This window comes from Ambystoma mexicanum, chromosome 6p (genome assembly GCF_040938575.1).
Source record: "Ambystoma mexicanum isolate Mex_15411 chromosome 6p, UKY_AmexF1_1, whole genome shotgun sequence".
In the NCBI taxonomy this organism is placed as follows: Eukaryota; Metazoa; Chordata; class Amphibia; order Caudata; family Ambystomatidae; genus Ambystoma; species Ambystoma mexicanum.
In genome coordinates, this window is record NC_090935.1 from 1,521,341,559 (window position 1) to 1,521,356,216 (window position 14,658).

Here is a 14,658-nt window from a genome sequence, read left to right on the forward strand (position 1 = left end):
GGACATGAGTGGGGGCCTGCTGCCAGGTGCACTGCACTGCTGGGGGGTGGGGGTGCAAGGGGACATGTGTGGGACATGAGTGGGGGCCTGCTGGCAGGTGCCCTGCACTGCTGGGGGATGGGGGTGCAAAGGGACATGTGTGGGACATGAGTGGGGGCCTGCTGCCAGGTGCCCTGCACTGCTGGGTGTGGGGGTGCAAGGGGACATGTGTGGGACATGAGTGGGGGCCTGCTGCCAGGTGCCCTGCACTGCTGGGGGGCACTGCTGGGGGGTGGGTGTGCAAGGGGACATGAGTGGGTGCCTGCTGGCAGGTGCCCTGCACTGCTGGGGGGTGGGGTGCAGGGGGACATGTGTGGGGCATGAGTGGGGGCCTGCTGGCAGGTGCCCTGCACTGCTGGGGGGTGGGGGTGCAGGGGGACATGTGTGGAACATGAGTGGGGGCCTGATGGAGGGTGCCCTGCACTGCTGGGGGGTGGGGGTACAGGGGGACATTTGTGGGACATGAGTGGGGGCCTGGTGGAGGGTGCCCTTGACTGCTGGGGGGTGGGGGTGCAGCGGGACATGAGTGGGGGCCTGCTGGCAGGTGCCCTGCACTGCTGGGGGGTGGGGGTGCAGGGAGACATGTGTGGGACATGAGTGGGGGCCTGCTGGCAGGTGCCCTGCACTGCTGGGGGGTGGGGGTGCAAGGGGACATGTGTGGGACATGAGTGGGGGCCTGCTGGCAGGTGCCCTGCACTGCTGGGGGGTGGGGGTGCAGGGGGACATGTGTGGGACATGGGTGGGGGCCTGCTGGCATGTGCCCTGCACTGCTGGGGGTGGGGGTGCAGGGGGACACGTGTGGGACATGAGTGGGGGCCTGCTGGCAGGTGCCCTGCACTGCTGGGGGGTGGGGTGCAAGGGTACATGTGTGGGACATGAGTGGGGGCCTGCTGCCAGGTGCCCTGCACTGCGGGGGGTGGGGGTGCAAGGGGACATGTGTGGGACATGAGTGGGGGCCTGCTGCCAGGTGCCCTGCACTGCTGGGGGGTGGGGGTGCAAGGGGACATGTGTGGGACATGAGTGGGGGCCTGCTGGCAGGTGCCCTGCACTGCTGGGGATGGGGGTGCAAAGGGACATGTGTGGGACATGAGTGGGGTCCTGCTGCCAGGTTCCCTGCACTGCTGGGGTGTGGGGGTGCAAGGGGACATGTGTGGGACATGAGTGGGGGCCTGCTGCCAGGTGCCCTGCACTGCTGGGGGGTGGGGGTCCAAGGGGACATGTGTGGGACATGAGTGGGGGCCTGCTGGCAGGTGCCCTGCACTGCTGGGGGATGGGGGTGCAAAGGGACATGTGTGGGACATGAGTGGGGGCCTGCTGCCAGGTGCCCTGCACTGCTGGGGGTTAGGGGTACAGGGGGACATGTGCGGGACATGAGTGGGGGCCTGGTGGAGGGTGCCCCTGACTACTGGGGGGTGGGGGTGCAGGGGGACATGAGTGGGGGCCTGCTGGCAGGAGCCCTGCACTGCTGGGGGGTGGGGGGGCAGGGAGACATGTGTGGGACATAAGTGGGGGCCTGCTGGCAGGTGCCCTGCACTGCTGGGGGGTGGGGGTGCAAGGGGACATGTGTGGGACTTGAGTGAGGGCCTGCTGCCAGGTGCCCTGCACTGCTGGGAGGTGGGAGTGCAGGGGGACAAGTGTGGGACATGAGTGGGGGCCTGCTGGCAGGTGCCCTGCACTGCTGGGGGTGGGGGTGCAGGGGGACATGTGTGGGACATGGGTGGGGGCCTTCTGGCATGTGCCCTGCACTGCTGGGGGTGGGGGTGCAGGGGGACAAGTGTGGGACATGAGTGGGGGCCTGCTGGCAGGTGCCCTGCACTGCTGGGGGGTGGGGTGCAAGGGTACATGTGTGGGACATGAGTGGGGGCCTGCTGCCAGGTGCCCTGCACTGCGGGGGGTGGGGGTGCAAGGGGACATGTGTGGGACATGAGTGGGGGCCTGCTGCCAGGTGCCCTGCACTGCTGGGGGGTGGGGGTGCAAGGGGACATGTGTGGGACATGAGTGGGGGCCTGCTGGCAGGTGCCCTGCACTGCTGGGGATGGGGGTGCAAAGGGACATGTGTGGGACATGAGTGGGGTCCTGCTGCCAGGTTCCCTGCACTGCTGGGGTGTGGGGGTGCAAGGGGACATGTGTGGGACATGAGTGGGGGCCTGCTGCCAGGTGCCCTGCACTGCTGGGGGGTGGGGGTGCAAGGGGACATGTGTGGGACATGAGTGGGGGCCTGCTGGCAGGTGCCCTGCACTGCTGGGGGATGGGGGTGCAAAGGGACATGTGTGGGACATGAGTGGGGGCCTGCTGCCAGGTGCCCTGCACTGCTGGGGGTTAGGGGTACAGGGGGACATGTGCGGGACATGAGTGGGGGCCTGGTGGAGGGTGCCCCTGACTACTGGGGGGTGGGGGTGCAGGGGGACATGAGTGGGGGCCTGCTGGCAGGAGCCCTGCACTGCTGGGGGGTGGGGGTGCAGGGAGACATGTGTGGGACATAAGTGGGGGCCTGCTGGCAGGTGCCCTGCACTGCTGGGGGGTGGAGGTGCAAGGGGACATGTGTGGGACATGAGTGAGGGCCTGCTGCCAGGTGCCCTGCACTGCTGGGAGGTGGGAGTGCAGGGGGACAAGTGTGGGACATGAGTGGGGGCCTGCTGGCAGGTGCCCTGCACTGCTGGGGGGTGGGGGTGCAGGGGGACATGTGTGGGACATGAGTGGGGGCCTGGTGGAGTGTGCCCCTGGATGCTGGGGGGTGGGGGTGCTGGAAGACATGCGTTGGTGATCAGTAGTGCAAGGTGACATGTGGGTTGGCTGGGGGGCATGGCCATGGTGGATTTGATGTCTGTGGGACATGACCAGGGGTGCAGGGTAGTCCCCTGTGGTGTGGGCTGCCTGCAGGGGCCGTGGAGGGTGTAGAGGGAACACCTGGGAGGACCCACATGGCCAATTCACGTGTAGTACTCCCCGGAACCCCCGAAATACACGTACCCTGCTGAAATCGCGTGTGGAACTTCCTGCGCACCCCGGAATACACGTAGCCTGCTGTATTCGCGTGTGGAACTTCCCGCGCACCCCGGAATACACATACCCTGCTGAAATCGCATGTGGAACTTCCCGCGCACCCTGGAATATATGTAGCCTGCTGTATTCGCGTGTGGAACTTCCCGCGCACCGCGAAATACACGTACCCTGCTGAATTTGCGTGTGGAACTTCCCGCGCACCCCGAAGTACACGTACCCTGCTGGGATCGCGTGTGGAACTTCACGCGCACCACGAAATACACGTACACTGCTGAATTCACGTGTGGAACTTCACGCGCACCTTGAAATACACGTACCCTGCTGCATTCGCGTGTGACACTTCACGCGCACCCTGAAATACACGTACCACGCTACCCCAGGCCCGATCGCGTGTTAAACTTCCCGAGCACCCCTGAAATACACGTACCACGCTACCCCAGGCCCGATCGCGTGTAAAACTTCCCGTGCACCCATGAAATACACGCATACGCTATTATTCACAAAGCGGGTGTCCGTGTTTGTCGCGTACCCCTTTGCACGTCATTTGTCCTAGAGGACTACAGTATGGGACTTTCATCAGAGCTGTGTATACGTGCTTTTTGTTAGCGCACATTTTGGCGCACATTTTTTTCATGCGCAGGGACGCTACCACCTGCTTTCGTGTGGCGGACGTGTATGGGCCTGTGGGCGTCTTTGCCTGTGCGCTGGTTTGCCCTATTCGATTCCATGAATACGTGTTGTAGGCGAACGTGTGGGCGTTCCGCGCACTTGCCTCCTGTACTTCCCCCGTGACGCCCATATTTTCACGTGTTGTTCCCCATTCCGCGTGTCACGCCCCGTGTTCCGCCTACTTTTGCTATGTGCGCCGCGCTATGTGCGATTTTGCTGTGACCATGGCGGACGCCGTTAGATGACCTGTGCACCGGTGTGTGCCGTGCACTTTTTCAGCGCACATTCAATATTTTTCTCGCGCACGGACTTCCATGAATCGATGTGCGCTGGTTTCCCTGCGATTTTCACACTTGCACTGCGATTTTCGCTCTTTCACTGCGAATCGCACGTTTTCGCACGCTTGCAGCGAAATTTTCGGCGCACATTAATTCCATGAATCGGCCTGTAAGTGTAGGATGGGTTTTTGGTGCTTTGGATCTTGGTTTGAACTCACATCGGAATGCTGGGTTTCTTGCAATGGTTCATCATTCAGTCAGAAGTCTAGGTTCTAGAGTCGAATCTTGGATTTATTTGTCAGGATTATTCAGCCAATCAGAGCCCTCTCAGGCTGATTCGTCAATTTAGTTTAGCCAATTGTAAGCTCCATATTTCCTAATGGAAGTTTCACACACTATAAAAGGTAAAGCTCACTTCCTGTTATTTTGTGGGGTTTGCTATATTGTTGGAGAAGATGTACACAGAGCAGGCTTACATTTTGCTGGTGTTTTGAATGTGCTGGAGTGCTTCTAACAGAATTTCGAGAAGTTTTACGTGCGAAGTGTTGGTTTTTGTGAAGGCCGTCTGTCTCAGGTGACATTTTGTTGTCCATTTTTTAGACCGTTTCGCTTTATGGTTTTAAGTGTGTTATTACTTTCCCATATACAAAAAATTAAAACACTTTTCCCTTTCCTCTTGTCCCTTTTGCATTTTGTTTCCACCTAATAAAACTTTAAAAATCCAAAAGAACCTTCCTGTCCCTGATCCCATGACCCCAAAAAAACAGAAAAATATGCTTTCCCAGTTTCCCCGGCATTCTTGTTGTTCTTGCAGTCTCATCTCCCCACTTGCTTTTGTGTTGGTTTGTCAGGTAGTGTTTGTCTAGTAGGGAGTCGATTTGTTCTTGGGGTGTTTAGGAGCTCTGAGTTTTCTCAATGTTTTCGTGTCGGGGGCTGTATTTTGGGCTAAACATTTCTCCGTGTTTGCTGGTTCTCCCACGCTCCACATGCAACACTTGTACGGGAAGGAGGTGGAAAGAGAGAAGAACGAGGAGCTGCATTTCTTCTTCAAAAAGGAGTTTACCCTCATGATGGACATGTCATGACTCTTCATCTCTGCATGTGGGTGATGCTGTCTGCAGACTTGGTGTTAGCAACTATGTATGATTCAGAATCAGAGACCAATTTGAAATTGGTTTCAGCTGCAAAAGGTTCAGACCCAATGCGTGGACAGGGAGATTCATGGCTTGGCAGTATATAAACAGTACAAGCAGAGGGGGGAATGCCGTGGAGGAGCCATGTGATTGGGCTGCACACAAGCAGCCACTTGTATGGTCAGTTGACCTCTGTGGCATGGACTTCGGAAGGGGAACAGTGCCGATAATCATTCCTTCTTTCATTAACTATGTCACCTTTGCGAAATTTGAAAAACTGCCGTTTCTAAAATTAGGGTTCAGGGTTTTCAGGTATCTTGTGCTATATGTGAATGGTTGTTCATTTTTCTGGAAACCCAGGTTTGTGCAAGGCAGGGTTGAATCAGGATTGTGTGCTGCCTTGCTCCATATTCCCCAGTCATGCCTTGAATGCTGAGTCATTTCTCACTCTGCCTCCATTCAGTCTCCCTGCTCCTTTCCCTTGTACTGCTTCCCTACAGCCTCCTCTCATGCTTCTTGTGCTGTCATCAATGGAGTCTCCAACCTCTGCTTCTTGCTCTGTGTTCCTGCTGCAACCTCCCATTCCCATTCCCAGAGCTCTCAAACTTCCAGTGGCCATGCGTTAAAAGTCTATCCTGTCCTGTTTTTGCTTGAAATTCTGGAACTTGTAGTTTTTGTACATTTCAAACGGGAAAGAAAAAATGAAAAGTCCTAGAATCCTCTTTCTGTTGTGTTCTTTCAGTCTCAAACCGCACTCTGTTCTGCTCATTTCCTGCTTTAAGTCAGTATAGCCTCAATATTTATCCTCTACAGCCAGGCTCTGTTTTCTCTTGCTTCCGCTTGTCCCTTTTCCGCTTAGTTCTAGTTCAGAATCATATGCTTCTGCCTTTTATGGCTTGTGTGTTTCCAGTTCAGTTTTTCAGCTTGGTCCAGTTTCCTAGATTCAGTCCCTTGCTGCAGATGGCTAGTTACCTCCTTTACAGTCCCTTGCAGCAGTTACCTCATTCTAGCTGTTTGCTACAGTTACCTAGTTCTATTGCCTTGCTAGAGGTGCCCTTCTTACTAACTCCGCCATTCCTGTTTTGAATTGTTGTTACCTTAAACTTTCCTGGGTTGGTTGCCTTGAATTCCTCTCTGGCTTTTCGTGTCTGGTAAATGTTCTATGGTGTCTTCTCTTGGGTCTTTGTGTATTTGTTTGGACACACAATGGCTCCTATAACCTGGGAGTCAATTTCTGCCCCTTTCTTTTTCTTGTCTTACTTGTAGTGTATAGTGCGAGGATTTCTGTTTCGCAAGTCACCCGATTGGATGCATATCGCCTTGTCTCTTGCAAGTATACTCCTTCTTTGTGCCTTTGGATCCAGGCACAGAAACCACATTTGTTGCTCCTCTTCCATGGGCTTTCACGGTGGGTGTTTGTAACAGTGTCTGTAAACATCCCTAGTGGGACTCCAGAGTGTCTATTAGTGGTTCTCATCCCTTCTTGTTAACGATCTTGGTCTCCTTTTTCCTCTGGGTTCCTTAGGTTTGTTTACCTCACCTGTTCTCCCTTCTTGTTCTCCTTACATCTGTTTTTTATTTGTCCATCCCTTTACATCAGTACTACAGTTTCCAACCCTAACAAGGGGTTTTCCCCATGACAGGATGCGGAGCGGGCATATCTTATTCTGTTCTTTGGAGCCAGTTCATCGGCTTAGGCCACACAGCAGCGCTGGTTCGTAAAGACAGTGAGGGAGGCTGCTGAGGCATTGTGGGAAGCCTAAGAAGAATGGGTGGATCAAGAGGTACGGTCAGGGCTATTAGAGGAAGCACTGAGCACCAAAGCAAAAGAGGCATATCAACTTGTGGATACCCTCCATAAAAGAACGGCTGGTGGTGGAGTGGGAGGACATTCCTCATAAGGGAGGAGGGTACAGCTACTACAAGCACCCTGGAGGAGGAATATGGGATGGATCCTGCCTGGGTGTTAGGCATTGAGGAGGAAGTGGTCTACACACAGCACAAGAAGAGGGGGATGAGGAGAAGGGTGTAGTCCTTCAGGAGGGGACGCAGAGTACCAGCCTATCAAGGTGCTGCAGCAGCTAGTGGGCTTAGCTAAGGGGTAGAAGTTATAGGAGGGGGCAATGGTGTGTTGTAGAAGCCTCATCCTAATGTGTAGGTGTCAAGGCAGGCACAGGACGCATCCCAGGGATCAGACCTCTGCCAGCCCACATGGCAGTATTTTGCCCTACAACTTGGGGCCATCATAGGAGGAGGGTAAGATATTCTATACTGTGGAGGGCTGTGGGAAGAAGGTTAAGTGGGAGCAGAAAGACAAAGGCAATGCACACACCCTGGTATCAACATCCTTGCGTCCCCATGTTCGATTTTGGCATAAAGAAATCTATGAATTGAATGAGCCCCCTGCCTCAGCTGAGCCCACCAGCAATGCAGCATCCAAGACCACCCCTCCAGGTGTTGGGGAAGCAGGTCCTAATACGTCCTAGGGCCAGGGTGCAGTATAGCATCATCAGGCATGTCGTATCAAAACCCCTGCACCCCTGCAGCCTGCCAGATCGGTGCGCGTGGCACCTTAAATTGTGGCCAACAAGCAGTTGGGAGTGTAATACCACAGACAAAGTTAGCCATTGTCTTGAAGCACCCTGAGTCATGTGATTTGGTATGCTGGCACCTGTTGCCTTCACTGCACGGTCCCAATAGGCCATTGAAGCTGACCAACTCAGCCGTTGTAAACAACATGGAAAGACACCCATAGCTGTACCATCCTTCCGTCTGATAAGCCATTATTAAGGGGGGAATGAATGCGATAGTTATGTGGAGGGGCTGGACTCATAGGGAGAGTCCTCTCACATGAGAGTATCAGTGATGTGTGGGAGAACTTGAGAACATTAGTGGGAAGGAGAACTCTGCGCGGAGAGCTTGTGACCTTAAATGGTTGGCTCTGGCAAGGTGCCATGGGAGGGTCCAAGAACTTGAGTGGGTATGAGAGTGTCTGTGAACTGTAAGAGGTGGCTCTGTCCTATGAAATAACATTATAACTTTGACGGTTAACTCTACACGTGAGGATGCTTACGAACCTTAGTGGATGGTTGGGCTCTGCAAGTAAGCCCTAAGAATGTAGTGTTTCTTGTGTCCTGTCAGAGAGCCTGAGAAATGTAAGAGACAAATGCATCCTATGAGGGAGCCTCAGAGTTTTAGAGGGTGAATGCACTCTGTAAGAGAGCTAAAGAACTTTAGTGCATGGCTGTGCCCAGTGAGTGGTCCTGAGAATGCCATGTGTTGCTTGCGAACGTGCGAAAGTAGGATTCAAAACCATTACTGGCACAATAGGTAGTGGCATGTATAAAGCAACTGGTCAGAACTTCTCAGGCAGTATTGAAACTACTATCCGTTTCCCAGTGACATGCTCCAAAAACCAACCATTCTTTACTTTTTGGTGTCTGATTCCCTCTGGACCGTTCCTATACACTTCTTCGAACGGTCCAAGAAGAAACCACGTAGACCTACACAAACGGTAAAATAAGCATTGGGATAACACTGGAATTTAAGAAAAATGAAAAGCACAATGATACAAGGTGCATTGATTAGCCGTACATGTTTTTGTACATAGGAGGTATAGATATGACACAGAAACAGAGATCTGCATATTCCCATGTGGTCTGTACTGGAATATACCAAATCCAAGATGGGGACCATAAATAGCAGCACCTGTTTTAAATGGCCCTGTGATACACGCGACACAAGTGTGTCGTCAGTACAGTGCCTGCCTGATCTTCCAATACCCAATGTTCTGGACATGCCTGTTCTTTAGCTCTAAGTGAGTTGGATCTTAAAGAGCAGTGTGTCTTTTCTTATTCCTTGTAATGGCCTGCAGAGAAAGTTTAGGGTTTTGCATGGGGCTAGGGTCACAAGAGCCCACAAAGGCAAAGGTGGTGTAATGGAGGCGGTTTCAGGAAAAAGGGGATACCATGACTCACCTGTCGGCACTCCCTACTCAATCCCCGAAGACCCTCCACTCAGATGATCCTCCCTCGCTTGTCCACCCCCAGGGTTGGAATCCAAAAGCGATGGCACTTCCCTGGCCATCTGAGCAGAGGATCCCCGGGGAGTAGGCATGGGAGTGCGACCAGGTTTATCACAGGGGGAAGAAGGGTGCAAGGGCACCCAAAAAGCAACAATAAACAACAACAATGGTGGGGTTCTGCTCAATTCCTCTCCCTCCCCTGCAGCCTCCAAATTGAGTCCGCGGGGTTAGAGGCATGCAGGGGGACCGTAATGCAGTGTTACAGTTCCCGCTCACCTCATCCCCCCTCTCGGCCTCATCCACAGGGGGAGAGGGGTGAAGGGGGACAGGAGAAGTGCCGCTCCAGTTCCCGCTTGCTTTGCCAGCTGGAAAGGGAACACTCACACGGGCAAGCTGCTCATCCGGATTGGTCAAGTCAGTAGGGCAGCAACAGGAATGCATCGCGTCACACTGATCATGTGCAATGGGGGGCCACAGTAATATGTGGCTCTCCATCGCTCATGCACAGTTCGACCATACAAAATGCAATATCTTTCCATGTCTCGTGCACCCCCCTTGGCATGTAGAACCACAAATTGAAGACCTCTGCACTAGGGTGTTGTAAAACAAAGGACCCTTAATGCTATGGGTCTGAGAAGGATGCAGGGTTAGTGTAGTGAGAGGAAGCTCAGCACAGTTGGGGAGTGTTTTTACCATTGTGTTTCTCTCTGTACCTCTCTTTCCTTCCTGTCTCCTCCACTTCCTTTAGAACAGAAAACTCATTCATTCCTGGACAGCAAGAAGAATACGTTTGGAACTCTTTTGGGGGAGTTGATCTTTCCAGAGCCCTCCACCAGTGAGGTGAAGTTTGAGAGTTCCCAGGAAAGCTCTGTCCCTAACCACTGCCAGGACACATTGGGGGTGACCGGCTACTGGAGTAAGACAGGCCTCTCTGCCAGCTTTACCAGTACCAAGGGCCTCACTGGAGGTGAAGGACCCCTGCAGTTGTTTGCTACCCTCCCCCATTTTGGAAGAACTTGAACAAGGTCAATATCTTCACCCCGAACCCCTGGATTGAGACTCATTGAGAGCGAGAACAGCCAGCATCATTGTTCTTCACCATCCAACCTCTTTGAACCATTTTCAGACCATGTTCAATACTCTTCTAACCAACTGAAACTGCCAGTGCTGCTTTTGGCAACTCTTGATCATTGAATCGCATTTGAGGCATCCTGTGCCAGCTGAGAGCACTGTCACCTTGGCTGAAACCAGATGTTCGCTGCTGCAGAAAGACATTGACCAGATGTGTCTCAACCAAGCGCTTCGAGTCACCGGCATCTTCATGTTTGACCCATGATCGAACATCAAACCGCACATGGTGGCTTCATGAACACACTTCATTAGAACACTTGATCTGACGTCAACAAGCCTCTCTTTGAACTTGATGCCTGCTCACGGTCTGGATCACGACAACTCGCCACATATAAACCTGATTCAAACCGCTTGAACAACGATTAGAACCACCAATAACTGATGTACGTACTGATAGAGGGTCCCGGGACCCATAAGCCATTTGTTGGGATCCTAGAGATTGACTAAGGCCCTCTTGCACCTTTTTCACCATTTAACATTGTGGCATTCTATTGCCCTTTTCCTCCATGCTAAGTACCCAGAGTGCTTGCATCTTCATATTCTGCATTTCTCTATCCCTCTGGGCTTTGATGGTATTTCTAACAGTTGTACATTGGTGTGTTTAAAATATATAGAGAACCTTCATTGGGCTTTGCTTTATGTTCCACTGTTGTCCTATTGTTGTATGGGTTGTTACAGATTCACATTCAGACCTCTCTTAAGAATATAGCCTGCTGCCAGCCCATGTTACCTCAAAATGCGAAGAAGATATATCACTTACCTGTGCCTGTTTCACACTTATGATTGGGATCACTCTTGCTTTGTAGATGTGTGAGGACTGAGTAGGTCAGTTAGCCACCAGTCACCCATGTACTCCTCTGAGGCAGAAGTAATTTCATTACATAAACTACCTACATAAATGACCCAGAGTCCACCATCCTGGAAACAGACCTGTCTTCTTAGAAGTTTGTAAATGTAGTAGAACTGGGTGTAACAGAAGTAAAGAAAAAAGGACTGTAACTATATTTAAGAAAATATGACCCTGACTGCCATGCTAATCACTTTGAATGTGGTCATCAGGATACTGTGAAAAGCGGCATTAGCCGCAGTTACTCCTCAATCAATCTTGAATAAACTCATTTGGTATTATTGAATACAGGAGTATACTTTTCATGATGCTAATTCAATTTATTTTGTGCTTTTTTCTAGACTGGCAAATTAAAAAGATATTACACAGATCTAGAGGCCTTTGCAATGGTGACAGCTGCGTTTTGCCACGATATTGATCACAGAGGAACAAATAATCTTTATCAAATGAAGTAGGTACATATGTTTTACTTTTTTCATTTATTGCTGCACAAGAGATAGTAGAGAACCTCTAGGCTTCTCTTTCTATGCAATTCCCAAAAGAGACGCTCGCAGACAAGCAAGTGCAGTAAAATAGGAAGACTGTTTTGCTTGAGTCGAACTCACTGCAAATACAATATTTTACGATTACTATGAATTAGAGCACACTTTCAAATTGATAAAGATAGAATTATTTTACATTAATTTGACTCTAAATCAGTGTTCTGTTACCCATCAAGATGAGGAAGCCAAGGTCCCTCATTACAGATACTTGAACCAGTGCAAGTGCAATTTTTCACGATATTAGCACTTGGGCAAAATATTTATGGTGCGCTTTAAAGGTTCTCCTGTTACTCAAAACCAGCACTTGGATCATGATTGTGAACACTTTTTTTGTTGAGAATTGCTCAAAAAAGATCTGTTTAGAAAAAAACGATTTGCCACATTTATTTGTATTTGGGTTTTGTATAGTGCAAATCTAGATGGGAAGCAACAAGCATCAACACCGTCGACCAACAGGTCCTCCGAAAACATTCACAGTAAGTACATGCCCTCCACAATACAGCCTTTCAGTGGCTTGCTTCCTCCCATAAAAATTGAACCAAAATAGTCACAGATCTATGATATTTTCCTGTATGCCCTCCACTTGGGATAGGCATTTTTGTTCTGTTGATGGCAAACCCCTCTGTGGGGCACCAATCCAGAGTTCCGTGTAGGACATTTGGAGGCTTAACTCTGCCTGGTACTTGTCTTGCTGCCTCAGTCATGCCTGAGACAGCGTCAGCCTTTCCCTTTGCTGAGCACGAGCACTCTGGGTCTATCCGTGGTGCAAACCTCATGGAGCCCCAACTCGAGCTGGGGATCACTCTCCTGTTCCCAGGAACATATATTACATGGCCATGCTAGTGTCCATGTAGTTATGGTTAAGTTGCTGTTTCCATAGGAAGAGCACTTTTTGTGCGGCTTATAACTTCGTCCCCTCTGGACGAATCCTCACCAAACTTTGCAAAAAAAGTATATGGCCCATTCTGAATTGTTTTGCAAAGGTTGGTGAGGATTCGTCCAGGGGGGGAAAATTTATAGGGGGGGTCCCAAAATTTCTGTTTTTTCCCATAGACTGAATGGGAAATGTTTTTTGCTCGCGCCTACAGCCCAAACCGCTGAACGGATTTTCACCAAATTTGGACCAGGAGCAGCAGCTTGGTCCCGAAAGTGTGCTTTTGCAAATTTGGTGAAAATATGTCCAGTAGTTTTTTTTTAAAATGACCAAAAAGTAGGTACAAAAAAAATTAGTGATATCTGTGTTCGCTTCGCGGACACACTTCCCTGTTCGCTCCGCAGACAGGACGGTGATTGGGCAAGCAGCTTGCGTGATGTCCGCGGACATCTGACGTGCTCTCTCATTGGATGCGGTGAAAGCGTGCAGTGCGTCTGGCTTCAGAGACGCCCGCCATCTTTCTTTCCCGCATGAGAGGCTTTGTCAGGTCAGCAGGAGCGTGTCTGTCTCCTGTTCCTCCCACCCCCCTGCTCATGCCCCGTGTGTCCTTTCTGTTCCCCCACCCCCGCTCATGCCCCGTGTGTCCTTCATGTCTCCCCCATCCCCGCTCATGCTCCTTGTCTCCCCTGTTCCTCCAGCCCCCCGCTCACGCCATCGCACACGGTAGCCAGTGGAGGGCCGAGGAGCGGGATCTGACGCACAAACTCATGTCCGTGTTTTTGTTTGTCTCCTGACATAACCCCCCAACCCCCACTCATGCCCTGTGTGTCTCTCCCCTCCGCCCCACCGCCCGCTCATGCCCTGTGTGTCTCTCTCCCTCCACCCCACCCCCCGCTCATGCCCCATGTGTCTCTCTCCCTCCCCTCCACCCCCCGCTCATGCCCTCTGTGTCTCTCTCCCTCCCCCCCACCCCCTGCTCATGCCCTGTGTGTCTCCCTCCCCCCCACCCCCCGCTCATGCCTCGTGTGTCTCTCCCCTCCTCCCCACCGCCCGTTCATGCCCCGTGTGTCTCTCTCCCTCCCCCCACCCCCCGCTCATGCCCCGTGTGTCTCTCCCCTCCCCCCCACCCCTGCTCATGCCCCGTGTGTCTCTCCCCTCCCCCACCCCCCGCTCATGCCCCGTGTGTCTCTCCCCTCCCCTCCACCCCCCGCTCTTGCCCCGTGTGTCTCTCCCCCTCCTCCCCACCCCCCGCTCATGCCCCGTGTGTCTCTCCCCTCCCCCACGCTCATCCCCCGTGTGTCTCTCTCCCTCCCCCACCCCCCGCTCATGCCCCGTGTGTCTCTCTCCTTCCCCCCACCCCCTGCTCATGCTCCGTGTCTCCCTACTGTTCCCCCCACCCCCCGCTCATGCCCCGTGTGTCTCTCTCCCTCCCCCCAACCCCCGCTCATGCCCCGTGTGTCTCTCCCCTCCCCCCTGCTTATGCCCCGTGTGTCTCTCCCCTCCCCCCTACCCCCGCTCATGCCCCGTGTGTCTCTCTCCCTCCCCCCACCCCCGACTCATGCCCCATGTGTCTCTCTCCCTCCCCCGACCCGCCGCTCATGCCCCGTGTGTCTCTCTCCCTCTCCCCCACCCCCCGCTCATGCCCCGTGTGTCTCTCTCCCTCCCCCCCACCCCCCGCTCATGCCCCGTGTGTCTCTCCCCTCCCCCCAACCCCCTGCGTATGCCCTGTGTGTCTCTCCCCTCCCCTCCACCCCCCGCTCATGCCCCGTGTGTCTCTCTCCCTCCCCCCACCCCCCGCTCATGCCCCGTGTGTCTCTCTCCCTCCCCCCCACCCCCGGCTCATGCCCCGCGTGTCTCTCTCCCTCCCCCCACCCCCCGCTCATGCCCCGTGTCTCTCCTGTTGCCCCCCACCCCCTGCTCATGCCCCGTGTCTGTCTTCTGTTGCCCCCCACCCCCTGCTCATGCCGTGTCTGTCTCCTGTTCTCCCCACCCCCGCTCATGCCCCGTGTCTGTCTCCTGTTCCCCCCACCCCCCGCTCATGCCCTGTGTCTGTCTCCTGTTGCCCCTCCACCCCCCGCTCATGCCCTGTGTCTGTCTCCTGTTGCCCTCCACCCCTGC

The 14,658-nt window shown here is 53.3% G+C and overlaps 1 protein-coding gene across 2 annotated transcripts in view; it reads left to right on the forward strand.

Annotated features, from left to right (window-relative positions):
- PDE6B (phosphodiesterase 6B) overlaps window positions 1-14,658 on the forward strand; it is a 653,633-nt gene that overhangs the window by 409,756 nt on the left and 229,219 nt on the right. For both annotated transcript variants that reach the window (XM_069626382.1, XM_069626383.1), the window contains one exon: window positions 11,466-11,575. In XM_069626382.1, coding sequence (XP_069482483.1) covers window positions 11,466-11,575 — 110 coding nt within the window. The remainder of the gene's footprint in view (window positions 1-11,465; window positions 11,576-14,658) is intronic.